The 23,830-nt window shown below is 47.8% G+C and overlaps 3 protein-coding genes across 17 annotated transcripts in view; 1 reads left to right on the top strand and 2 right to left on the bottom strand.

The window, feature by feature from the left end:
- Window positions 1-1,083, bottom strand: part of PNPLA7 (patatin like domain 7, lysophospholipase) — a 443,243-nt gene extending 442,160 nt beyond the window's left edge. For 6 of the 10 annotated variants that reach the window (XR_012155226.2, XM_078849029.1, XM_073314052.2 and 3 more), the window contains exon 1: window positions 470-708. Coding sequence is in view for 7 of the 10 variants with exons in the window: in XM_078849029.1 (XP_078705155.1) it covers window positions 470-482 (13 nt within the window). In the remaining 3 variants the exon portion in view is untranslated. Of the gene's footprint in view, window positions 1-469; window positions 710-909 lie in introns of those variants that run through there. The other 4 variants (XR_012155225.2, XM_073314044.2, XM_073314045.2 and 1 more) reach the window with 3 other exon arrangements.
- Window positions 398-2,194, top strand: MRPL41 (mitochondrial ribosomal protein L41). 3 transcript variants are annotated; one of them, XM_073314056.1, is made up of 2 exons: window positions 398-588; window positions 1,627-2,194. In XM_073314056.1, exon 2 carries the CDS (start codon window positions 1,636-1,638, stop codon window positions 2,041-2,043), a length of 408 nt encoding a protein of 135 aa, XP_073170157.1. In that variant the 5' UTR covers window positions 398-588; window positions 1,627-1,635; the 3' UTR covers window positions 2,044-2,194. The 3 variants fall into 3 exon arrangements, with proteins under 3 accessions (XP_073170157.1, XP_073170156.1, XP_073170158.1); XM_073314055.1 differs by lacking the exon at window positions 398-588 and adding an exon at window positions 1,106-1,209; XM_073314057.1 differs by lacking the exon at window positions 398-588 and adding an exon at window positions 1,214-1,294.
- Window positions 2,195-7,235: 5,041 nt separating this feature from the next.
- DPH7 (diphthamide biosynthesis 7) lies at window positions 7,236-22,748 on the bottom strand. 4 transcript variants are annotated; one of them, XM_073314913.1, is made up of 10 exons: window positions 22,553-22,748; window positions 20,621-20,778; window positions 17,865-18,007; window positions 17,052-17,139; window positions 16,059-16,153; window positions 14,710-14,876; window positions 13,870-13,942; window positions 10,903-10,968; window positions 10,521-10,693; window positions 7,236-9,283 (listed from the first exon to the last, which is right to left on the bottom strand). In XM_073314913.1, exons 1-10 carry the CDS (start codon window positions 22,731-22,733, stop codon window positions 8,817-8,819), a joined length of 1,611 nt encoding a protein of 536 aa, XP_073171014.1. In that variant the 5' UTR covers window positions 22,734-22,748; the 3' UTR covers window positions 7,236-8,816. The 4 variants fall into 4 exon arrangements, with proteins under 4 accessions (XP_073171014.1, XP_073171015.1, XP_073171017.1 ...); XM_073314914.1 differs by having other exon boundaries at window positions 7,236-9,280; XM_073314916.2 differs by lacking the exon at window positions 22,553-22,748 and adding an exon at window positions 21,948-22,466.
- Between the last annotated feature and the right edge of the window lie 1,082 nt (window positions 22,749-23,830).

The raw sequence follows: 23,830 nt of genomic DNA, 5'->3' as shown, positions 1-23,830 counted from the left end.
ATATTCACTATATGTAAAATTAAGCAAGCAGGTAAATCTCTGTACAATTGGGGCTTTAGATTGAGAACTCTCTAAGGTGAAGACTCCATCTCCTTTGTGTTTGTACAGCACTGAGCACAATGCTCAATGCTTTTTAATAGCTACTGCAATATAAATAAATAACAATAATAAATAGAGACACAAAGCGGATGTGGTAATGTCTTTTATTGGACCCACTTCTGTTGGTGGGCAAGATAAGCTTTTAAGCTTACAAAGAGATCTTCTTCAGGTCTGAGAAAGGCACTCAAACACACCGAGTACCTTTCCCAGACGCGACGCAGAGCTCTGCGTCAGCGCAAAAGTTTGTCTCTCACACCAACAGAAGTGGGTCCAATAAAAGGTGTTACCCCACCCACCTTGTCTCTCTACAGCCCTGGGACCAACACAGCGAAAACCACGCTGCAAACAGCAATGATAATTCTCACCCTACCCCAGCCAAGCATTGGGGCAGGTTAGCGTCGTGCTGCCCCGGGATACCCAGCGCTCACTGCAATAACCCCGCATCCAAGAGGGGACGCGCCGCGCGAGAGCGGACTCTGCAGAAGCGCCGTGAGTAAACGGGGGCCCATCGCCTCCCCGTGCCGCTGCCCGTCACTGCTCCGGCCACGGCCAGATGGGGCCCAAGCCTCCAGCGAGGCCCCAGAGCAGCCAGGGGCTGGGAGAGGCTCCAAACCGCTGCCTTGAGGCGCCCAGCGCCGCCGGCAGCACCCAGCTCCGCGGTGACCTCGCGTGCGGGGGAATCTCAGCAGAGGCGGGGCCGGTGGGGGGCGGGGCCGGGCCGGGCCGGGCCGAGGCGGCGGGGACGGGACGCTCGCGGTCCAGCCCCTGGGGCAGCGGGGCCGGGAGCGCCCAGGAGGCGGGGTGACTCACCGAGGGGCTCCCGGCGCCGTTAAAGCGTCTCTTCTCGACAGGAGACGGGGGGGGGGCTGCAAAGGAGGTCAGGGGTTAAAAGTCAGGGCAGAGGTCACTCAAGAAACGGGACCGTGCTTCCCGCGCCGCTTCCGCCAGCAAAAGACGCCGTGTGCGCACGCGCGACGCGATGACGTTTCCGTCCTCGCGCCGGCCCGACTCTCCGCGCTGATTGGCCAGAGCCTTGACACGTGCCGTCACGGCGGCCGCGCAGTTGCGCCGCGGGCGAGCGTCGAGCGGCTGAGGGGGAGCGCGGCGCCGGTGAGGCGGGACGTGGGAGAGTCTCTCGCCAGAGGCGCCGTCGGTGGCGCGGGGCCGGGTGCCAGGGGCCGCGCCGGAGAGACGGGTCAGGCCACCCCCTCGTCCCGGCGGCCTGTCCAGAGGGACCCGCGGCGGCCCCACCCGCCCGTGGCTCGGGGGCCCCAGGCCGGCTGCGCCTGCCGGGCACGGCGGGCTGGTCCCCACCCGCGCGGGCAGCCGGCTGCTGAGGCGCTACGGCTGGGAGGGAAGCGGCGAGGGCTGGGGCCCGCTCGGAGCAGCGGCGCGGGCTGTGTGCAGCGGGAGTTCCCGGGCTCTTCTCTACCCCAGCGAAGCGCAGGCCAGAGTCCTACCCACGCGCCGTGCGAGGAACAGCCGCTCGCGCTCTCTTCTTACGCCGCCTTTTGTTCCCTCTTGCAGACATTCAGCATGGGGTTGCTTACCAACCTCGCTCGAGGCCTGGTCCGAGGTGCAGACAGAATGGCTGAATTTACCAGCAAACGTGGACCCAGAAGCCATAACAAAGGCAGAGGAGCCAGGAAATTGGGTTATGTCACCTTAGGTGGGAAATTTATCAAAATTAAGGAAATGGTCCCTGAATTTGTGGTTCCGGATTTGACAGGGTTTAAGCTCAAACCATATGTTTCCTATAAGACTCCTAAAGGGACAGAACCACCACTGACGGCCAAACAGCTTTTCATGGAAGTTGTTGCCCCACAGATTGAGAAGGATATTAAAGAAGGAACTTTTGACCCCAATAACCTTGAGAAATATGGATATGAACCTACTCAAGAAGGCAAGCTCTTCCAGTTGTTTCCCAAGAACTATGTGCGTTAAGAAGCAAAGAATATTATAGCTTTCCCTTGAAAGTTTCTGCAGCAACTAATCCATAGGAAATTTTTTTAAAATGTTGAATATGGAGATTTCAGCTAGAGAGGGAAACACATCCTGCCCTTTTTCAGTACCTATTAAAAGAAAATCCTACTGACTTGTCGTGTGTAACTTTTAGATATCTCAAACATTTTTAAAAAGTAACCAGATTTGTAATTCAGAAATGGAGGAGGGCAGAGCGTTGAATATAACCAGCTATTGCCTGGGCCGTACCTGTGTCTTTTCATGTTGTGGCCTGGGATCAAAAGCAGCAGATGCTGTCATAGAACCATAGAAGATTAGAGTTGGAAGAGACCTCAAGAGGTCATCTAGTCCAGTCCCCTCCTCAAAGCAGGAACAACACCAACTAAATCATCTCAGCCAAGGCCTTAAAAACCACCTCCCTAGGTAACCCATTCCAGTGTTTCACCACCCTCCTAGTGAAATAGTGTTTCCCAGTATCCAACCTAGACCTCCCCCAGTGCAACTTGTAAACCATTGCTTCTTGTTCTATCATCACTGATAACCGCCTAGCTCCATCCTCTTTAGAACCCCCCTTCAGGTAATTGAAGGCTGCTATCAAATCCCCCCTCACTCTTCTCTTCTGCAGACTGAACAATCCCAGTTCCCTCAGCCTCTCCTCATAAGTCATGTGCCCCAGCCCCCTAATCATTGTTGTTGCCCTCTGCTGGACTTTCTCCACGTCCCTTCTGTAGTGGGGGGACCAAAACTGGACACAATACACCAGTGCCAAATAGAGGGGAATAATCACTTCCCTTAATCTGCTAGCAATGCTCCTAATACAGCCTAATATACCATTGACCTTGGCAACCAGGGCACACTGCTGACTAATATCCAGCTTCTTGTCCACTATAATCCCCAGGTCCTTTTCAGCAGAACTGTTACTTAGCCAGTCGGTCCCCAGCCTGTAGCCGTGCATGGGATTCTTCCTTCCTAAGTACAGAACTCTGCCCTTGCGCTTCTTGAACCTCATCAGGTTTCTTTTGGCCCAATCCTTCAATTTGTCTAGGTCACTCTGGACCTTATTCTCCATCATATCTACCTCTCCCCTCCAGCTTAGTGTCATCTGCAAACTTGCTGAGGGTGCAATTAATCCCATCATCCAGATCATTAATAAAGATGTTGAACAAAACCGACCTCTGGGGCACTCAGCTTGATACTGGCTGCAAACTAGACATCGAGCTGTTGATCACTACCCATTGAGCCCAACAATCTAGCCAGCTTTCTATCCACCTTATTGTCCATCCATCCAGTCAGCCATCTGCTTCCATTGTTCCCTGATTGTTCCATTAGATGAGACAGGGATACAAGCGCTCATCCTTCAGGGTATTAAGCCAACCACTAAGTACCTGGGGCAATTTCCATCTTCCTGCTCTTAGGTGACCAAATATCAATCCTATATACAATAGATTATAATAAATGGAGTATTGCACAAGAGCAAGGGGAAATTTCCAAAAAGAACGATAGGAACCCTTGGCCTAAGCTATAAGCTGTCTCAAAGGGTGGGGACTGTCCTGTTGAAACCTAAACATGTAACCAGTCTGAGGCTAGTCCCAGTTTTAAGGCAACTTTCTTTGGATGCAAACAATATCCCTAGTATTTATGTACAACTGAGGCCTGCTCCTGAGTCAGGCAACTGAATGTCAGAGCATTGCACTTTTTAAAGCTCTTGTGTAAGGAAATCAAATTAACTTTGTCCTTATCTCACACAACCACTACCAGCAGCTGTGCATCTTCCAACTTATCTAAGCTAGCAGTACTTGTATCTTAAAAATTTTAAAAATTGATTTAATATTAAAGTACCTTTATTTTTCATCAACTCCTTTTACTGGAGATACAAAAGGCATCTCCATGTGTAAATAGGGCATATAAAATGACATGAGCAGGAGTAATAAATCAAGATGTTTCATTGTTTAATGGACAAAGTGTTAGAAAGCAGGAATTCCTGGTTCTGCTCAAGGTCCCACAGCAAGTTTGCTATAAACAATTAATCTTTTCTCCAGTTTTACAGCTGGGGAACCTTACACTCCCAATGTCTAGCTGTGGTTTGTTTGTACAAGGCTTTGCAAATGTAAAATATTGATTCTTAAGCATGAGGATGTAATTCCTATGTCCTCTTGTTCGGAGAAGAATGGCCACTTTAATGTACTCTTTGCCAGCATCTCACTTATGATGAAAACTGGGTGCCTGAGCTTTTGTTTCTAATTTTAAAAAAGCAAAGGAGCTTGAGGAAGGTGGGGAGGAGGTGGGAGCAGTTAACTAATGCCCACTGCAGCAGGTTCTAGTCCAATCTTTTTCAGAGGGCATCTGGTTTTTCTAGATCTGAGATACATTTTTCCATCAACTACCTATTTTAACTTCATGAAAATGGTGGGATTTTACTCTGCTGAAATTAGTTGTTTATTGTTGCATGAAAATGAATAGTCACTGAGCAAGGGAAAGATAGAATGACTATAGCCTGATAGGTTAGATGCTCACCGAGGTTTTGGGAGATCCAACTTTAAGTCCCTGCACCAGTGACTTTATTTATAAAAAGCAGAACAGCTTCCACAGGAGAGATTGAGAAAGCCCAATACCAGAGTATCCCATAGGTGCAAAGTGGGACACCTACATTCAAATTTCTTCTCCACATCAGGCGGAGAGGAACAGAACCCAGGTGAGTACCCTGAATCCAGTGGTTCCCAAACTTTTTACTAAAGTGATCCACCATCTGCATTGTGGCTTTTTGGGGGACCCACTATTACTACTACTCCCCCTCTCCTCAGTCCTCTAGTCCTGTCCCTCGTGCTCAGTCCTGCAGCCATTTGGCCCCCAAACCTCCTGCTTGGCTCTCCTTTGCTCTTGCTCTCCCTGCAGCCCTGGTCAGCTCCTCTACCCTCACAGCTAGACTGCAATTGCTTCCAGGCTGCTGACTCTGGCCATTTCTTTTGTGTGACTAGTAGTACCCAGGTCCCTCTTCCCAGCCCACTGCCTAAAGCAGAATCTAGGCAGCAGCACAGAGGAAGTGCTTTGAGCCAAATAGCAGAGTCAGTAGCCTGTTCCACATGTTCCTCTGAGGCTTTCCTTCATGCTGCTGCCCATTAGAAAGGTGGGGAACATCTCTGGGGCACCACTTTGACCCCACAGCCCACTGTTAGTTCAAGACCCAGCATTGGGGAAACACTGCAACCAGTGGGCTAAAGGTTATAATGGGGGGAGTCCTGCCCTGGCCATTTATGAATCTAGTACACCTTTGCATGTCAAAATGCCCAAAATTGAAATGAGAAAGTTCAGGTCAAAATGAAACCTTTTGTTCTGACCCTACTTGGAATTTTTGATTCAGCAAAAGTTTTGAAACAGTTTGGGGTTCAACCTGAAACAATGTTTTCAGAATAGCCAGTAACAAAAAAATCCAGTCACCCACCTCCACTCAGGAGTTCTTAAGCACAAGGGACCTAGGAAATGCATGTTCTCTAGAAAGAAAAGGAGTACTAGTGGCACCTTAGAGACTAACCAATTTATTTGAGCATTAGTCTCTAAGGTGCCACTAGTACTCCTTTTCTTTTTGCGAATACAGACTAACATGGCTGCTACTCTGAAACATGTTATCTAGAATGGTTTTTCAGCTCAGCTATCCTGGGATAAGCCTGAAATGGTTGAACATATGTTACGGATTCATCATGTGGTTTTTGTAAGACCTAAAAATACAAAGCCCTTTCCAGTCTAGCAAATTACCTAGATATGAGCACATTCTGTGAACACTAGCAAAACTTCACTAGCTCCAAATGTGCTACAAACTCTTAAAAATCACTGACATGCCAATGAAAAAGTATTAAAGTCCTTTCAAATTAGATTAAGGACAAAATCCTAGCCTTACAAGAATAGTGTCATTAGATTTAACTGATAATATTCAGTGCACTAAGGACAGTAGGAATTCAGACCAGGCTGCAGCTCTTGGAAGATAAAAGCCATCACAGGCTATACAGCAACTTAAGGATGAGGAGGGCATATTGGGCAAAGAACTGAAAGGCTGAATATAGGAGCCAGTCAATTTAGGGGTTAGACTGTTAAATTCATCATAGAAGCTACAGGCAGAGTGAGCTAGCTGCTGAGCAGAATGTCCACCAGAAGGATCACTATCAGTGTACGCTTTCAGTAACCCCCTAAAAAGCATGCTGCGAAAGTTCACTCATTTTATTTTTGATAGTAGAAAGGGATAATTATTAGCAGGGATGGAGAAAGGGGAAGTTTCCCCAACAGCAATCTGTTAAACTGAACAATGTATGCAAAAAGAAAAGGAGTACTTGTGGCACCTTAGAGACTAACCAGTTTATTTGAGCATAAGCTTTCGTGAGCTACAGCTCACTTCATCAGATGCTGTAGCTCACGAAAGCTTATGCTCAAATAAATTGATTAGTCTCTAAGGTGCTACTAGTACTCCTTTTCTTTTTGCGAATACAGACTAACACGGCTGCTACTCTGAAACCTGAACAATGTATGCTAAGACACCTTTTGCATCCCTTTCTTTCCAGATGTTCTCCTCAGGGTCCTGTCTTGATCGTTGTCAGTCAGGCAGTGAACTCTTCAAGAAAGGGAATGTCTTTTTAATAGCTACACTAAACACAAAATGTTAATACTGTAAATGAGGGAAACAGTCGGAAACTTGGCACTTGGGCCACCTAACTGTAGGCTTGCAAACACAAGTGTATGGAACAAACCTGCACTGGTAAAGCTGGATTTCACAAAACAAGAATACAGCTTGATTCCATAGCTTTAAAAATGAACAGTGCTAATCTCATCTAAAAGTCATCATCTTCTGGTCAAGAATCACAGCTAGTCTGCATAATAAATACTTCTCCCTTCTATAGCACATCAGCAGCCAAAAATTTCTCATTCCTACAATTCTATTCCTCATTTCTTCTCACTACCTCCCGTCAGCATCATTTCAGATTTGGTAGACTAATCCCAGACAGTTTCTCGTTTTTTAGTCTTGGTTCTCAGCAGCATTATCTCACATTCAAAATAAAAGCACAGAGTGTGTGTTGCTTGGTGAGTATCTCTTTAACAATAATCTGTCTCTGAAATCAAGCAGTGGATACCACAGAACAGGACCAATATATTTGAGTTTCCTTGAGCTTTTCAACTGATAAGAAGAGATGTAACTCACTTACACTTTTTATTTCAGAAACATCCAAAAATATTTTAATTTTAACAAAAACTTTTGTTCACAATGCTGATATGCATCTCCATAAAACAGCACTCAAAATACACATGGTACCCACAAACAAGGTTTTGCGCCTTGAGAAGCTTAGCTACTTCTGTATGTTGTTTTAATAGCCTGTATGTATTTACTGTTACAAAAATCTATCGTTGCTGCTGGTGTTTCTTCCCTTCTAGGCTAATGATTCATTAAGATTCCCAAAGAAAAACCCTACAAGTTAGAAGTTACTTAAATATTTTAAGCTGGTATTTGGTTGTTGATAATCAGGAACACCAAGGTAGTGCCCCATTAATGTAGTGACTTACTGATATTTCATAGTAAGAATCCAACAGGGCAACCTCAAGGAATTCTGGAGACATCCTAGTTAGGACTGAATTATTAATAATTTTATTTTTTTTAAACATCAGGAAGTGTTGCCAACAGGGTTTGGGGGTTTTGAGATTTATGCTGAAAAAATGGCTCTTTTTTAAACCTGATTTGACCCTAGTCTCATAGGTCTCACTCTCTGGATACCAGGGATATCGGTTTGTTGCACAGTTTGTTTTTTTAAAGATTTCTTTGCTGCAAGCACTAATATACAATGAGATTCACTGCGTGATCATGCAAAACCAAGTGGTGCTTGTTGACAAGTGATAACCTGAAAGTCAACTTGTACTCATGCAGTAAATTAGGTGTAAAATTACACATACGCAGCCACAGCAGAATCCTCATGATTAAGACATTTTTCAGTATACAACTTCACTGGAGCTGCACTTGCAATCTGTTCTGTCATGTACATTGAGACAATCTGGGATTTCATTCTAAAAGGAATCTCTCTCTATCCAAGGTCACTATAAACAGGTTCCCTGTGCAGCATGTCCTCACAGCATGTGGCAGTTTACAAAACAAGCCAGTGGCCTATGTTTATATTCAAACACCCCAAACACCCTTGAACGTTCAAATCCAAATTTTGTGGCTATTATGTAACAGTGGACTTAAATAATTTAGTGTTGCAGCAAAGTTTGGTTGATGCGGGGGACGCAGATTCTGCTGGGAGAGAGGGACAAGGAAAAATGGCACCCATCCACATCTCTGGAACTGGAGGCAAGACTTACAAACAGACTAGTCGTCAAGGGAGGTAAATTTCATGCCTAAAGAAGCATCTGTTGAAATGCACCATCATCACTCTGAGTCACAACAGTAAAGGATAGCCAAGTAGAAGCACCCATGTTTTACTATGTCCTTCAGCAAAGGTAGGAGACTATTCATTTCGATTTAGTCAGAGTTAGACACAAAACACTAAGAATGTAGTTGCCTTAATTTAACAGTACAGATCTTCAGAAATTCAGGAGCCTTAAGCTCCCAGGCAATAAAACTGGAAAAACCCCAGTGGAAGTTATACTGAACATAGGCTGCAGATACAGTTCTCAATACAAAAAGTCTCCTATACTTTCCCTCTGGGACATTTGAAAGAGGGGCACTTTTCAAGGCTGTTCAAGTGAAATTGTGTTTTCAGACTGGGAATAATATTTTTTGTATTTTACTCTGAAGGGTTGATTTGACTTGTTTCCCATTTCCAAACATGTAGGATGTTATCATAAAATGAACAAGTCGCTAGGATGCTGGTCTCTCTTGGAGCCTTTGCTAATTCAGTTTGATCACTCTTTATGTCCAATCCCCTTCCATCAAGACACTGAGAATGAGGATCAGAGCCACTTTCTGGTCTGACCTGTGAGGCAGTGCCTTCACCCTCCTCATCTAACACTACATCAAAGGTAGCTGTAGGAGATTCATAAACTATCTTCAGGTTCTGGATTTGCAGATCCAGTTTCTTGCCTCTTTGATCTGAGCTTGCCACTGGTCCCTCAGACAAGTCAGGTGCAGAAAGTGGGTCCTGTTTTACAGCCAAGGGATCCCTTGGGGAGAGTCTTGACCAATCAGCTCCATAAGCCAAGGAGTTATGCAAGATGTAGGATGACACAACAGTGCATTCCTCGGTGTTTTCTGCTAAAAAGAAGAATAAGTGGAAATCAAGCTGCGAAGCCCAGTTTAGGTAGCTAGTCTGCTAGCTGTTCTAGTGCTGACAATTTAGTAAATAAGAACTCCGCTCTTCCACCCCAAGTATTACTGGTTACCATTCTCCTTCACAAGACAAAAAGAATCAGACACCTTCAAAGAGATATGAGGCAATGGTAAAAAGGAAGTTTTCCTCATCAACTTTCTATTGCCTCTTTATAGCCTCATCTTCACTCAGCTCATTGGAGGGGAGAAGAGGATCAGCATGCCCATGCAGCTCTTAAAGGGCTCAGAGGAGAGGCACCATGAAAGTAAGTCTCACACAAACTGTAAATGCTACAATTGCCAAGATCTATACACTATGTTCTTTTATGGCAGGTTGTTGTCCCCACTGAATCTCTGACCTTCCATTCTATGAGGTGGAGAGCACATTTTAAGTGTTCAAATAATAAAAGTTTAGCACTGATCAACCATAGCACTTTTCAACTTCAAAGTGCTGCACAGATATGACCCAGTTCATCCTCATCACCCCTTCCAACATGAAGTATTATCCCCTTTTCACAGAGAGGTTAGGTGACTTGCTCAAGGTCGTACAGCCAAACACTGGCAGAACCAGGAATCTGACTGCAGTCCTGTGTAGCATGGCCTGAACACAAGTGCAAGCTATAACTAATACCTAATGCAGTAACTGTGCTCGGACTGGTTTGGAGGTTGTTTGAGGCAGCAACCAGTTTTCTCAATAGCAGACCCGTTAGCTCAGGATACAGTTATTACCAAGTTAATAGGAAGCACCTAACAGGCAATCATACATGCAGAAGTGTCTCATCATCCTGTCATTTGGATGAAGCAATAAACTGAAGTGGCCACATGAATGGCTACTACCCTCGTGCCAGAATGCAAGGGTTTGCATAATATGACTGAAAACCAGTTAAAGGTTACAAATCAGTAGTTACAGTGTGCCTGCACTGTGATTGGAGAGACCACTCCAAAATGGTACAATAAAATTGCTGGTCCATCAGAGGAAGGATAGAGGAGTTCAAATGTCAAGCAAGGAGTTCTTACAAGTGAATTGAACACCTAGGCTTCTTGACAGTATTAGTATATTTCTACCATTTATTCAGTGCAGTAGCATCCACTGGCCTTCCCTTCCATCTGTAGTCAGGGAAGATGAACAGTGGTGTGTGGAGGAGAGGGAAGAACATTGTTTCCCGCTCTATTGAACACTCACCCATACTTCCTTGGCAGTCAAGGATTTTGAATCCATTATGCATGCAAGCAGCCAACAGCAAGTGCTCACGTGTTGGGTGCCACTTCAACCTCCAAACTCCACCCTCAACATGGGTGTCTGCCAATGGCTGCTTCATATTCCTGGTGTCCCACAGGAGAATGTGTTCATCATAGCTAGAAACACACCACAAATAAACATGCACAGACAGAAAAGGAATTTTAGTGCATACTGCACAGAAGGAATAAAGAGGATGCAATGCACTTTCCACCACGCTCCACTGATGTCAGCCTCTTCCCACAGGAGCTTTTGGGGAAGCAGCCATGGACTGCAAATAATGAGGCAGGTTGGGGATGTCAGGTCAGAGCATCTAGAGATAACTCACCTTCCTGTAGCCAGAAGATACTCCCGGTGTGGATTGCACTGAATGCTGCACACGCCCATTGAATGTCTGAAAAGGAACAACATGCATTCAGAGAATGGAGACCAAGAAAGAGTGCACAAAGTGAGAAGACAGTTTCTTTTGTTCTCAAAATTGGAGAGTTCTAGGGCGACCTTCATTGCAACAAAGCTTCTTACAATAAGGAGTTAAGGACAGCCTTAAACCCCGGTATAGTGATTGTAGTGCAGTACACAGGAAGAGAGTAGTCCTTTTGCCAATTCCAGATAAAATAATGGAACAGTGATACCCACTTTTAATTTATTGAGTCCTGTAATATAATTCATACCCAGCAACATGGGGTATGGAAAACAGACCTTGTCAAACTAACTTAATTTTTTTTTTAAATGAGATTACAAGTTAGGTTGATAAAGATAATGGCATTGATGTAACAGACTTCTGTAAGGTGTTTGACTTGGTACCAGATGATATTTTGATTAAAAACTAGAACAATGCAAAATTAACATGGCACATATTAAATGGATTAAAAGCTGCCTGACAAGTCTCAAAATATAAATGTCAACAGGGAATCATCATTGAGCAGTTACATGTCTAGTGGGGTTCTCTAGGGATCAGTTCTTGGCCCTATACTATTTAACATTTTAATCAATGATCTGAAAGAAATCAAAATCAATACTGATAGAGTTTGCAGATGACTCAAAGTTGAGGGAGTGGTAAATACTGAAGGAGGCGGTCACTAACACAGAGCGATCTGGATTGCTTGGTAAACTGGGTGCAAGCAAACAATATGCATTTTAAAAGCACAATATGTAGCTCAGTGGTTTGAGCATTGGCCTGCTAAATCGAGGGTTGAGAGTTCAATCCTTGAGGGGGCCATTTAGGGATCTGGGCCAAAAATTGGGGATTGGCCCTGCTTTGAGCAGGGGGTTGGACTAGATGACCTCCTGAGGTCCCTTCCAACCCTGATATTCTATGAATATGCATTTTAATAAGCCAAATGTAAAATCCTATATCTAGGAACAAAGAATGCAGGCCATATTGACAGGCTGAGGGACTCTATCCTGAGAAGCAGTGACTGTGAAAAAGACTTGCAGTTATGGTGGATAATCAGCTGAAAAGTTATATTACTTTTGTATTTGGCACTGGTGCAACTGCTATTGGAATAATGTGTCCGGTTCTGGTGTCCACAATTCAAGAAGGATGTTAATAAATTAGAGAGGATGCAGAGAAGAACCATGAGCATGATTAAAGGACTAGAAAAACATGCCTTAGACTCATGGAGCTCAATCTATTTAGCTTAACAAAGAGAAGGTTACGGGGTGAGTTGATCACAGTCAATGAGTTCCTAACTGGGGAACAATTTTTTTTTTTATAACGGATTCTTCAGTCTGGCAGAGAAAGGTGCATAACACTCCAGTGGCTGGAAGTTGAAAATAGACAAATTCAAACTGGAAATAAGGCATACATTTTCACAGTGAGGGCAATTATCCATTAGAATCATTTACCAATGGTTATGGTTGATTCTCCATCACTGGCAATTTTTAAATCCAAATTGATGTTTTTCTGGAAGATATGCTCTAATTCAAAACAGGAATTAATTCAAGTAAATTTATCTGGCCTGTGTTACACAGAAGGTCACACACTACATGATCACATTGGTTCCTTCCAGCCTCAGAAAATATAAACTGCCAGTGCCCAAGTGTGTCTTGAGCGTTCTTAAGAGCAATACTCCTGCCATGCAGCTTTCTAGCAGGAGAGTATTCATTGGCAGCAATTCCAAGATTCACAGAGGAGCAAATTTATGGCATGATGTGGCATGGGTTTCTGCAAAATAGCTGCATGCAAGAGACGTTGATATAGTTCCCCAAGTAGTAACTAACAATAAACCACAGGTTTTAGGATTATAAACAGAGCTTAGTTGAAAAGTGGTTCACACTGTTTTAATGTACGATATGTCTAGTAAAACACAACTACAAAAGAAATTAATGTAAAAGGATGGGAAGGGAGAAAAAATAAAAGTTTAGCAAAAAGCTGCCCTGTCATTTTAAAATGCAGATAATGTTACTCTTGGGAGTTTTTCTTGGTCTCCATCAATCCACTTATTTTAAGAAGAACTCACCTCTACCATTTTAGTGGGGAATGCAGAGAGGAAAGGAGACAAAAGAATCCCAGACTGAGATAAACTGGTAAATTTAATAGGTCTCTCCATTTCCCAGAGGCTAGTGCAGGACATTTTCTAACATTTAGTCCAGTGATAGATTTTTCACTTCCCTTGGAGAAAAGCATTCTACAGCCCAACAGAACTTTGTCAGGAAGTTCTTTCTTCTATCTAGACTAAATGTTGCCTCAATTTCCATTCCATTATGGATGGGCACATCTTTTTGTTCCAGTTCCTTGTACCATACTAATTCTCCTCCATACTTAGCATTTACACCTTTAAAATCTTGGTAGTTTTATATCCCCCCACATTTCTTAGGCAAGCTGAACATGTTTCCTATAGCTCTTATTTTTCCTGCACAAGTCCTTCAGCTCCAGCTCCACAGGAATCCATACACGCTATCATGTAGCAGTGACTTTGTTTAGGACATGGATGGAGCCAGGACATCCACCAGCAAAACCTCCCTGCATAGAGGCCAGAGACTACTCCAGTCACAAGAATACCATAGAGGTTAGGAAGTTGCTCACTCCACAGCCTTGGAAAAGGAGTAAGATCCCTTCCCCGCCACCTCCCCCAAACACCACAACTTGAGTACAAATGACCTAGCACTCAAAGTAGCAGCTAACCAACCAAAGGCAGCAGAACAAAGGGCACAGATAGACAAGACCATGGCATGCCTCAAATTTAAATGTCAGCTTTTAACCATTCAACTGGAATTCTGGGAGAGAACACACTTAGTCATAGTCAGTCATGCATCATGATTCTATGACCATCTGTCTGAATGACTTAGTTACCTCTCACTGGTGAAGATAGGCATCTCTGGGCAGCGCCTGGTGTCCCAGCCCCTCAGCATGCAGTCATCTCCACCTGTACAAGGAGAGATTGGCTCTGTATTAACACTAGTTGGGAAATCAGTGCACCATAGAAGACGCTGAGATTTGACAGCTCTGGAGCATGACTAGAGCAGGAGACAATGCCCTTACTGCTGTTGCACTCAGAAGATCATAGCAGGACTTGCGTTTTTCAATGGAATGAAGGGCAGAGCTGTTGCATGTACCACAAAGATTTCACTTCATCCAAAAGCGTGAGGTAGAATCAGGGAGGGGAAACTGTTAGAAGGAATGGAAGTAAATTTGGAAAAAATGGAAGTAAATAGTAGTCAACATTTATTTGGCACCTTTCTTCCAAGCATCTCAGAGCACTTCACAAACATAAGTTGAATCTCACAAACCGTTTATGGAGGTATCTTCACTTCACAATGGGGATATCAACACTCAGAGAAGTGAAGTGACTTGCCAAGATTAAACTCTAAGTCAATGGCTGAGCTGGAACTAGAATCCCAGAGCCTTCACGTCAGTCTCCTGTTCTGATTACAATGTACTACTCCCTCTTGGTTAATGAACAGTCAGGGTGGGCATTTTAATATCCACAACTTCCCACAGTCACTCCTTCAAGGATTATTTTTCCGAGAAATGGCACAAACACTGAGAAAATATCAGCTGGCTGGTGCAGCAGCATGAAGCGTCATCATGATGCACATGCAAAGGGTAGGAGGGGCAAGAGAGGCAGCCACCATGGAAATGAGTATTTTGATAGCCCCTCTTCCCACAAGAAAAGGCTTCTGGTGTTCACACCTGAATACACAATGTCTGTGTCCCAGTAATTAAAAGCAGCAATCCAGGCCTCAAAGTTGTGAGCCTTCCACTGGCTGAGGATTTTCACAGAAGGAGCAGACTCATCTATTGACAGTAGGTTCAGCGTCCCCTTTGAATCACTGCTGATTACTCTCAGTGGGTGCCCACTACAGCAGGAAAGAGACAATATGTTAGAGTTTAAGACAACTCATGTCCCAGCATTTAATCCAGTGACTTTCTCCTTCACACCTGCAGCCATGTTACAGCCTGAAAAGACCAGTTAACACACAAATGATGAGTATCTGTCTATTAACATAGACATGGACCAACACTAGGGGAGCAAGGCTTCCAAGCAGACACCATTGCTGGACATCTGCAGAGTGCATCAGTCCCCTGTTCTTAAGAGCTGGATTTCATCTTCAGTCCACACTGCACAGGAAGCACGGCAATATTCACAATCCCAGCTCCCTGCTCTCAATCAGGAAATGATCAGTTCATATTGATTTTGGATAATTAATTGAAACAAGGCCTTTGGTCACCTGTAAGCTCCAAAACGCTATTGAAACACCCAGTAAGATGTCTCATCTCTCCTGTGTGGCAACTTCCCAGACGGCTCTCCCACTCACTGGGTCTGCAGGGGCTGGGAATGCTGCAGATGCTGCATGTTCAGCCCCATGGGAGGTAGAAGGCCTTTTGCTTCCCAAGTGATTGAGCAGCAGGGACAGACTTTACAGGGATGCCCCTCTGAATCAACACAGATAGTGGTTATCCCTTTTTAAAGATGAAGAAGAAAAAATATACACAAAGGGACTTGCCCAGGTCCAGAAGTTTTGTCAATTCATTACACAGCGTGCACAGACACAGTATAATGGGCACACGCAATTAAAAAAAAAAAGATACCAAATTAAGTTAAACAATATCAACTACAGAACTCCCCCTGGCTCCCAGCCCCATGATCAGTCCACACTTTTCTCTCCCCCTAACTCTGAAAACAAACAGCCCCCTTCAGCCTGAGGGTGACATCTAACTAATTTGACATGGTGATGACATTCCTGGAATCAACTCTGGGAGCAGATAGCAGAGCAGCCACTTCTAGACTGAGTTTCTCAGCTTCCCCATTACTGGGGCTCAGACTAAATGGAGTTTAGATTTTACACAAGCACTAAAGCTGCCAAGCCATTTCCTTGTTAATGGTTCATAGGCAGAGACCCCACAGTAAAAGTTTCCGCATGAAGGAGCCTCAAAGGCAATTCTAAGCCTCCTGAGAGCAGGGACTGTGCCAGTGACAATGGACTCTCTCACACACACACCCCCGTACAACAGAGTGCCATAGTTATTCCCCTCCTCACCACTGCTCCCGTCCTGTGGACCAGTCCAGAGACAAGGCAATGCATTGTGCTCCTAAATCAACACTGCAGAGTGGCTCCAACATGCAGCTGTTCTTCTACTGGAGAGAAAATGAAATCGATCAAGATCAGGAAGACAGAAACAACCACATAGACAGTATCTAATTGCTCTTTCACCCCTGACTGGGGGATCCCACAGGCGGCTGCATTCCATGGATGCTGTAGGTTCATACCCTGGAGAATTTTAGGATCCTTGGCATTACAGAAGAGAAAAATCCTAACATATAAGCCACTGAAGTGCTAGATACAAGGACTACTATCCACATAGGGTGCCTCCCATTTCCTGTCCTTAAACTCACTGACTCCTACCTCCCTCCCCAACTATCCATCCCAGCAGCTCCTCTATTTCAAACCTCCTTGTGGCTAGAGGGCTATCTAGCCACAGTGTCCTAACTTACCTCGAGGCTGGCTTCTGCTCTGTCCACTCCATTGAAACTGCCATCTAGTCATCAATAACCTCTTCCTCACAGAGCCCCTTCTTCACACTCAATCTCTATGCTGCCTTTGACAATGGCCCACGCCTCCTCCTCAAAACTTTCTTTCTTGGGCTTCTATGACTCTCCTTTCACAGTTCTAGCTTGCCAACTGCTCTTTCAACAGTTGTTTCTTCTCCCCAGAGACTGAAGACCCCAAGCGCTGTCTGTCCTCATTCCCTAACCCTTCCCCATTTCTCCCCTCACCGTCCATTCTTCACAGATGGACAGAGGCAAGCTTGACTCCCAGATCTCAGGGACAAATTTTGGCATTGGCATTTAGGAAAAATGCCACCCAAAAAAAAAAAATCTCACTTGTAAACTGAACACATTTGCCCTGGAGTCACTGAGAGCGCCATGGAGCCTCCAACATCTTTTCAGTAACACCACACTGTAAAGCCTTTGAACATTATTAATGAAACTAGAGGCATTTACATTAATGACTTGCATCCCAGTCACCTACCTCACTTCCAGTCAGGTGGCAGAGCTCCACAGTTCCCTTGGCATTTGCAATGCCCAACATGGGATGTTCTGCGACGGGAATGTGGCACCTGGAAGAGTAATTGACAATGAGGTCTTGAACTCATGTCCATGTCTTGCATTAGAGGAAACTAACACAGTCCCAAAGGAGGAGCTATATTGTTTTTTTTCTGAAGTTCTCTGACAGGTCTCAGCCAGGCAGCAGACTCTCTTACTGCAACTTGCATAGCTCCTGTTCTCCATGGGGGTTGAGGGAGACAAGATCCTATCCCCTAATGCAGCTTTTGCTCCCAGCGGCACCCATCTCACTCTCTAAAATGGCTCCCCCTGCCCTCAGCTGATACTTGGGGGAGGGTTGGGGGAGGGGGGAAGGTTATTAATTTAAAAAGAATCATAGCTTTAAAACTAGTTTTCAAAGCCAATGAAAAGCTAGCACCCCCAGCTGCTACTGTCTATCCTGCTGCTTCCCCTGGTTCCACAAACACTGACAGAACTGCCCCAAGGCTGGATACACAACAGGCACAGTTCAAGTGTGGGATGCCCACACTGAGAGCTAGCAGTGGCTTACTGATATTTTTCATCCTAGAACAGAACAATACTACAAACATTATGAAACTAAAAGCCAGAAACCTTGTACAGCAATGTGATCACAAGAAGCTGCTTATTCGTTACTGCAGTAGAAGCTATTGGCGGTCGGAGAGAAAGGAAGAACACCTAGAGCAGCAGCCCAGCCACAGATAGCCCTTGGCATAAGTGCCAAAGGAGCCTGATGTCCCCCCTCACTAGCCAGCATTACCATTTGATGTCTAGGATGGCAGCGGTTTCAATCCTTTGAATTTCAGTCAGTGGGATAAAAGGCTGCTCTTCACTGTAGCGATACAGGTAGAGGCGACCCAGCCGTGTGTGGGCCTCATCACTCTCACTGGGGTTTACACCAGGCTGCATCGAACAAGGGGAAGGGAAGTCTGTAAGCTTTAGGGGCTATTTTCTCACCTCTTTCATACATTGTAACATTCCTCCCTCAAAGATCCTGCCAGAAAGCTAACCAACATCTACTAGCCAGAGCATGGGATAGAGTCAGCGCTCATTGAGTTGAGTTCCCAGCTCTACCAAAAACATGCTGTAGGACCTAGGGAAAGTCACTAAGAGTGACATTTTTTCAGAGATGCCAAGCAGCCGCAACTCCAGGAAAAGCCAATGATAGCTACACAACCTCAGCAACTCTGAAAAATCAGGCCCCAAGCTCTGTTAGGAGGCAGGTAAAGGATAACTGTATCACTTCACCCAGCTCTGGGATGGAACTTTGCAACTGTTTAACAGCCCTCAGTGACACTCAACAACCGTTTAGGGCAGGAACGAGTATTAGATTCCCATATTTAGTTAACTGAGAAGGAATTTAGGGAGGCAGAGTGAGCTGATATTTGGCTAGGAAACAAGGGCTAACACTCTCTACCCTTATGAAAAGGGCCATGGGCTCTTTAGCAATAAACAGTCCATAAGCATACCTTTGTATTGCACCTTTCAGAAAGGCAATCCTCCCACAGCTCAGCTCCTCTTAACACCATGCTGTAGCACTGATTCAAGACTGACTCAGAAAAAAGCATGCTACCTACTGAATGAGCATCATGCACCACCTAGGCATTCCTTGGAAGTCTCCCATACAAGTACACTGCTTAGTTCTCAAGATCAGACAAGAACACAGTTTATGTTGAAGGTGCAGTGGAAGTGGTTTTCAATATGGGAGTATGCAAGTGAACAGGGTAATGCCCTGCCACTTGATGGAAGCAATTCAAAGTGCTGTTCTGCTTTGAAAAAAAGTGACTGTACAATTGGTCACTACTTACTCGCAGTTTTGCCAGCTCTAAGGATTCAGAGTTGCTAATTTTAACTCTAGTTTTTTTTAGTTGTGTTTTTCTTCTAATAATCTTGCACAGCCAACACAACTATAAAAGGGGGAATTGGGATCTATTCCATGTTGTACATAATCATCAAAATTGTTAACCAAGTTCTCATCAGCTACACCAGAGCAACCCACTGAAGGCCAATGAGACCACACAGGTGTCACTGAAGGCATAATTTGGCCCAGTGGATCTTTGGTAGTGATCATGGTAGTCATGAAAGAGATACGAAGAACCCAGCTTCACTCTCAGCTTTCAGAGTGAGTCTGTACAGCTAGCGGGGGGGAAGCAGCCACCAAACCACCACCACACACCTTTTTACATATTAACCAAGCACACTGTATCTAAGTCACTAGGAGACAGCAAATGTGAAATTCACAATGCCAATTTTACAGTGATTTTCAGAGTAGAACCACACTTTACAGGAAAATATCAGACACACAATTACACATTCCCAAATTACCAGAGATCAGCATCCTGAATCTCACTGAATGCATCCGATGAAGTGAGCTGTAGCTCATGAAAGCTTATGCTCAAATAAATTGGTCAGTCTCTAAGATGCCACAAGTCTTCCTTTTCTTTTTTCAGAGATCAGCACTATATAAAGGGCCAGATCCTGTACTGAATTCCTTTGGGTGGACCCCCTCACCACAGTTCCAGCCCTAATGCATCAACCCCATAACCAACACAACACTGTATTTACACAGTTATTCACATACTGGAAGCAAGTAGTGAACAGAGAGGACTTGGAAGCTCTTCTAACAAGTCCAGAGTTCTTTTTATTTTTTATTTTCTATTTTCAGTAAAAGTAGCAACAAAAAAAAGACCAACACAAAATCCCAAAACTACAACCAGAGATATACTTAATCAGTCTCTTCATTGTCCCCAATTACAAGGCTTTAGAGCACAACTATCCTTCCACAATTGGGGGTTTGGTTTTTTGTTTGTGTGCTTTTTACTGAGGCTATAGAAAATATTTATACTTCAGAAATGCCTCCCACATTCTCTACAGCTGCCAACTTTGATAGTTCACCTGTCTCTCTCAATTTTGAGTCTTTTCCCCACACTTAGGCCTTGGCAGGGTGAGAGTGACACACACCCAGAGTCCCTGAGAAACCAGAAGATGAGATACATTTCAAGGGAACTACCCCACCACCCAGTGCAGACAAATGCACAATGCAAGTCAGGAATGGATGTAAGCTAAGCAATTTCCATGTAGTAAGGTATTTCCCTGAATTCAGGCTTGTCTGGATCTGGGGGTTTGGGTTAGGCCAGATTCTTATTCTCTTATGTTGTGTCCGAACAAGATGCCACATTTGTGCACTTTACTGCTGGGAATGGGGTAGCAACAATCTGAAAACGCAAGGAAGCTGAACTCAGTTCACACAGGTTTCAGAGTAGCAGCCGTGTTAGTGTGTATTCGCAAAAAGAAAAGGAGGACTTGTGGCACCTTAGAGACTAACCAATTTATTTGAGCATGAGCTTTCTGAGCTACAGCTCACTTCATCGCTTATGCTCAAATAAATTGGTTAGTCTCTAAGGTGCCACAAGTCCTCCTTTTTTCAGTTCACACAATGCATGAGAGGTCAGCAGGACTGGCCTAGGTCACTGCTGTTCAATTAGTCCTCCTGATACCACAGCTTCCCTCACCTACCTTTCCACCAGGCTTCTTCAGCTGGTAGGTGCCACAAGCCAGGAGGCTGTGCCAGCCTTCCACGGGGCACCACTCCACAGCGTCCGCGCTCTGCTCAGTGTCCACCACCTGAAGAGTCCGGCTCCGGCTCGGCGGCGCCATGCCGGGACATGCTCCGCCTGCGAGAGAGGCGCAGCGCGCGGGAACAGAGGTGAGCGGAGAGCGAAGGGAAGCAGGGGAGACACCGCGACGCTGCCAGGGGCGAGCAGGGCGCAGCGAAGCGGTCCCTGGGGGGCCTACAGCCGCCGCCTGGGAGAAGCGAGCCCGGCGAGCTCCAGGCCGCTCGGCCCGCGAGCTCAGCAGCGCGAGGGGAGCCAAGGCCCGCTGGATAAAGTCCCCGCAAGAGCGGGATCCCAGGCAGGGCCGGGGGAGCCGGGCCCCCGCCCATCCCCCTCCGGGTGCGCACGGGCTGCCGCGAATCCGGCCCCGGGCTCGGGGGAGAGCGCAGGCCGGCCGACCAGCCGCGGGCCCGGCGACAATCTGCCCGTTCGCCAGCGCGTCGCCGGCCCAGGGGCTGCCGGTCGCCTCCGCGCGCAGCCGGGACTCGGGCCGCCCCGCGACCCCAGCGGGCCTCGGCGCAACCCACCGCTCCCAGCTCTGGGCTGAGCGCTCGGCTAGGCCGGGGCGGGGCGAGCGCAGGGCAGGGCCGGGCTCCAGGCGCGGCGTGGGGCGGGGCCGGGCTCCAGGCGGGGCGGGGCGGGGCGCGGGGCCAGGCCGGGCCGAGGCGAGGTGGGGCCAGGCTCCGGGCGGGGCGTGGGGCCAGGCTCCGGGCGGGGCGGGGCGGGGCGCGAGGCCAGGCTCCGGGCGGGGCGGGGCGGGGCGCGAGGCCAGGCTCCGGGCGGGGCAGGGCGGGGCGCGAGGCCAGGCCGGGCCGGGCCGGGCTGGGGCGAGGCGGGGCCAGGCTCCAGGCGCGGCGTGGGGCGAGGCCAGGCTCCGGGCGGGGCGGGGCGCGAAGCCAGGCTCCGGGCGGGGCGGGGCGGGGCGGGGCAGGGCAGGGCGCGAGGCCAGGCTCCGGGCGGGGCGGGGCGCGAGGCCAGGCTCCGGGCGGGGCAGGGCAGGGCAGGGCGCGAGGCCAGGCTCCGGGCGGGGCGGGGCGCGAGGCCAGGCCAGGCCGGGCCGGGCTGGGGCGAGGCGGGGCCAGGCTCCAGGCGCGGCGTGGGGCGGGGCCGGCCTCCGGGCGGGGCGGGGCGCGAGGCCAGGCTCCGGGCCGCGAGGCCGGGCTGGGCCGGGCTAGGCTCCAGGCCGGGGCCGGGGCTCGCGCTCTGAATGCTCTGAGGCTGCAGCTCACTGGGCGCGGCCCGGCCGCTGCGGCGGTGGCGGGGACACGGAGCCCCGGCGGCCGGGCTGGGCTGCGAGGCGATGGAGCGTTTATCGCAGCCTCTCCTCCGTGCCCTGTCGGTGGTAACCAGCCCCCGCCTCTGCCCTTCTCTCCTGACAGGGCCCCTGAGCTTCGCCCCCGCCTCCTCCGAGCCCCCGCCGCGGCCGCGACGAAGGGCGGACCCAGGCCCCTGAGGCGGGGCGGCGGCCTTGAGCCCCCCGCGGGCATCAGCGCTCGGCCTCTGGTCTCTTCGGCCGCCTCCTTGTTTCTTCAGCGAGCGCCGCGTGCCGAGCACCGGCCGTGAGGGCCCCGCCGCAGCCCAGCGCCCGTCAGCGCCCTGCCGGGGGTGCTTCGCGTGTCTCCCGCCCCCAGCGGCTCGTCGCCCGGCTTCGGAGCGTCCGCCCGCCCTGCCCCTCGGCGCTGTCGGCGCGGGCTGGCTGTCTTTGGCAGCGATCCGAAGAGCTAAAGACACTCGTGTCGCGTGTCCCCACGGCCTTGCTCTGTGGTCACGGCCCAGCCACAGCTGGGTCGGTTCCTCAGCCGCGGAAGTCACGCCGCGCGGGAAGCTCGCTCACCGTTCAGCTCTCCGCTCGCTGCTGCTAGGGCTGCTGAGAGGGCGGGATGGATCCCAGCGCCTCGTGGGTCCGGGCTCACGGTGCCAGGCGGCACTGCTTTCCGTCCCTGCGCGCCCGTCTTCGGATCGCAGCATTTTTCAACATCCCTTGTTTTCTGCTCACCGCCCCACGGATCCCGCATTGCTTTCCCATGCTCTGCCAGCTGTCAGGAGTGCATTGCAAACGGCAGTGCCGTTAAGCTTGAAGTTCTGAAGTCAACAGGAATCACAGTTGCCTGACATGCTAACCCTGATAGGATCAACGTTAGATTGCTTCTGACATTCACGGAGCAGCTGCACACAATGGATTGTTGCTTCTGGGCTCCTGAAACAAGCACTGAGTGGTGGGATGGCGTAGTTATGCAGGTGTGGGATGACGAGAACTTTCAGATGAGGAAAGCTACTTTCCTGGAACTGTGTGCTGAGCTTGCCCTAGCCCTGGTGCAGGGACACCCAAATGAGAGCTGCCCTCTCACTGGAGAAGCATGTGGCGATCACAGCACGGAAGCTGGCCACTCCAGACAGCTACTGTTCAGTCACAAATCAGTTTGGAGTCAGGAAGTTGACCTTTGGGGCTGCGTTAACGCAAGTGTGCAGGGCCATGAATTACATCATGCTGCAAAGAACCCTGACTCTTGGTAATGAGTGTGAAATAGTGGATGGCTTTGCAGCAATGGTTTTCCCTAACTGCAGAGAGGTGATAGATGGCATGTCTATTCCAATTTTGGCACCAGACAGTCTTGCGATGGAGTATATCAATAGGAAGGGGTATTTTTCCATGGTGTTGCAGGCACTTGTGAGTTTCACTGACAGCAACGCAGGGTGGTTGGGAAAGGTGCATGACTTTCATATCTTCAGGCACACAGCCTGTACAGAAAGCTGAAAGTGGAGGCTTTTTTTCCCCAGACCCAAAAATTACAGTAGGGGATGTTGAAATGCCTATAGTGATTTTGGGATCCTCTGTGTACTCCTTAATGGCATGAGTCATGAAGCCTTACACGGGAAACCTAGGTAGCAGTAAGGAGTGGTTCAGCAACAGGCTGAGTAGGTGTAGGATGCCAATTAATCTGCCAAATGCATATTCTAAGGTGTGCTTGTGATGCCTTTAGGGCAGGTTAGACCTAAATGACGATAATAATCCCATGGTCAGAGTCCTGTGTTGCACAATATTTGTGCAGGTAAGGATGAAAAGTTTGCTCAGGGGTGGACTGCTGCGGGGGGTGAACGCCTGGCAGCTACT

The sequence above is a fragment of the Lepidochelys kempii genome, chromosome 16 (genome assembly GCF_965140285.1).
Source record: "Lepidochelys kempii isolate rLepKem1 chromosome 16, rLepKem1.hap1, whole genome shotgun sequence".
Taxonomy (NCBI): domain Eukaryota; kingdom Metazoa; phylum Chordata; order Testudines; family Cheloniidae; genus Lepidochelys; species Lepidochelys kempii.
Note: the sequence above shows the minus strand (reverse complement) of the source record. Positions and strands in the feature narration are given on the sequence as shown.

Coding starts and splice junctions, on each gene's coding strand:
- MRPL41 (XM_073314056.1), top strand. CDS start 1,636: ATGGGGTTGCTTACCAACCTCGCTCGAGGCCTGGTCCGAGGTGCAGAC.
- DPH7 (XM_073314913.1), bottom strand. CDS start 22,733: ATGCGGGATCCGTGGGGCGGTGAGCAGAAAACAAGGGATGTTGAAAAA. Junction 18,008..20,620: donor TGAAGAAGCCTGGTGGAAAG/GTAGGTGAGGGA, acceptor TGTTCGATGCAG/CCTGGTGTAAACCCCAGTGA. Junction 16,154..17,051: donor GCCACCTGACTGGAAGTGAG/GTAGGTGACTGG, acceptor TCTCTCCAGTAG/AAGAACAGCTGCATGTTGGA.